This window comes from Merops nubicus, unplaced genomic scaffold (assembly GCF_000691845.1).
Source record: "Merops nubicus isolate BGI_N331 unplaced genomic scaffold, ASM69184v1 scaffold26103, whole genome shotgun sequence".
In the NCBI taxonomy this organism is placed as follows: domain Eukaryota; kingdom Metazoa; phylum Chordata; class Aves; order Coraciiformes; family Meropidae; genus Merops; species Merops nubicus.
Genome location: NW_008598623.1, coordinates 4,531 through 4,940, shown reverse-complemented (window position 1 = coordinate 4,940; position 410 = coordinate 4,531). Strand labels below are relative to the sequence as shown.

Genomic DNA, 410 nt, shown 5'->3' with positions numbered 1-410 from the left:
CAAGGGGCAGCAGGTGCCATGCTGGGTGCTCCAGACCCACCTGCCCTCAGCCTGGGGTGCCAAAGCTCAGCTTTGGGCTTTGCTAGAGCCCTAAGGGGAGCTGGGGCAGGCTCCTGGGGATGGTCCCAAGGGGGGAACTCGAAGGGGTGCTGTGTCTGCCTGGCTCCAGCTCTGTCACGGGCTCTCTCTGGTGCAGAGTACGGCCTGAAGCTGGGAAGTCAGCTCTTCATCAAGCACATAGTGGAGGATGGGCTGGCGGCGAAGCGCAGCTCCTTGCAGGAGGGAGACCTCATCCTGAAGGTACAGGGCCCACGGGGCCCACAGGGCACACAGCACTTCCTGGGGACCTCATCTCCCCCTCTTCAGGTGGCTTGTCCCTGGCTAGTGTCATGAAGAGCACGCTTCCCTTG

At 62.9% G+C, this 410-nt stretch overlaps 1 protein-coding gene across 1 annotated transcript in view; it reads left to right on the top strand.

The window, feature by feature from the left end:
* Positions 1–196: 196 nt before the first annotated feature.
* TJP3 (tight junction protein 3) overlaps positions 197–410 on the top strand; it is a gene marked incomplete at both ends in the record, with an annotated part of 4,679 nt that continues 4,465 nt past the window's right edge. The window contains one exon of the mRNA XM_008937124.1: positions 197–300. Within this exon, the coding sequence (XP_008935372.1) occupies positions 197–300 (104 nt within the window). The remainder of the gene's footprint in view (positions 301–410) is intronic.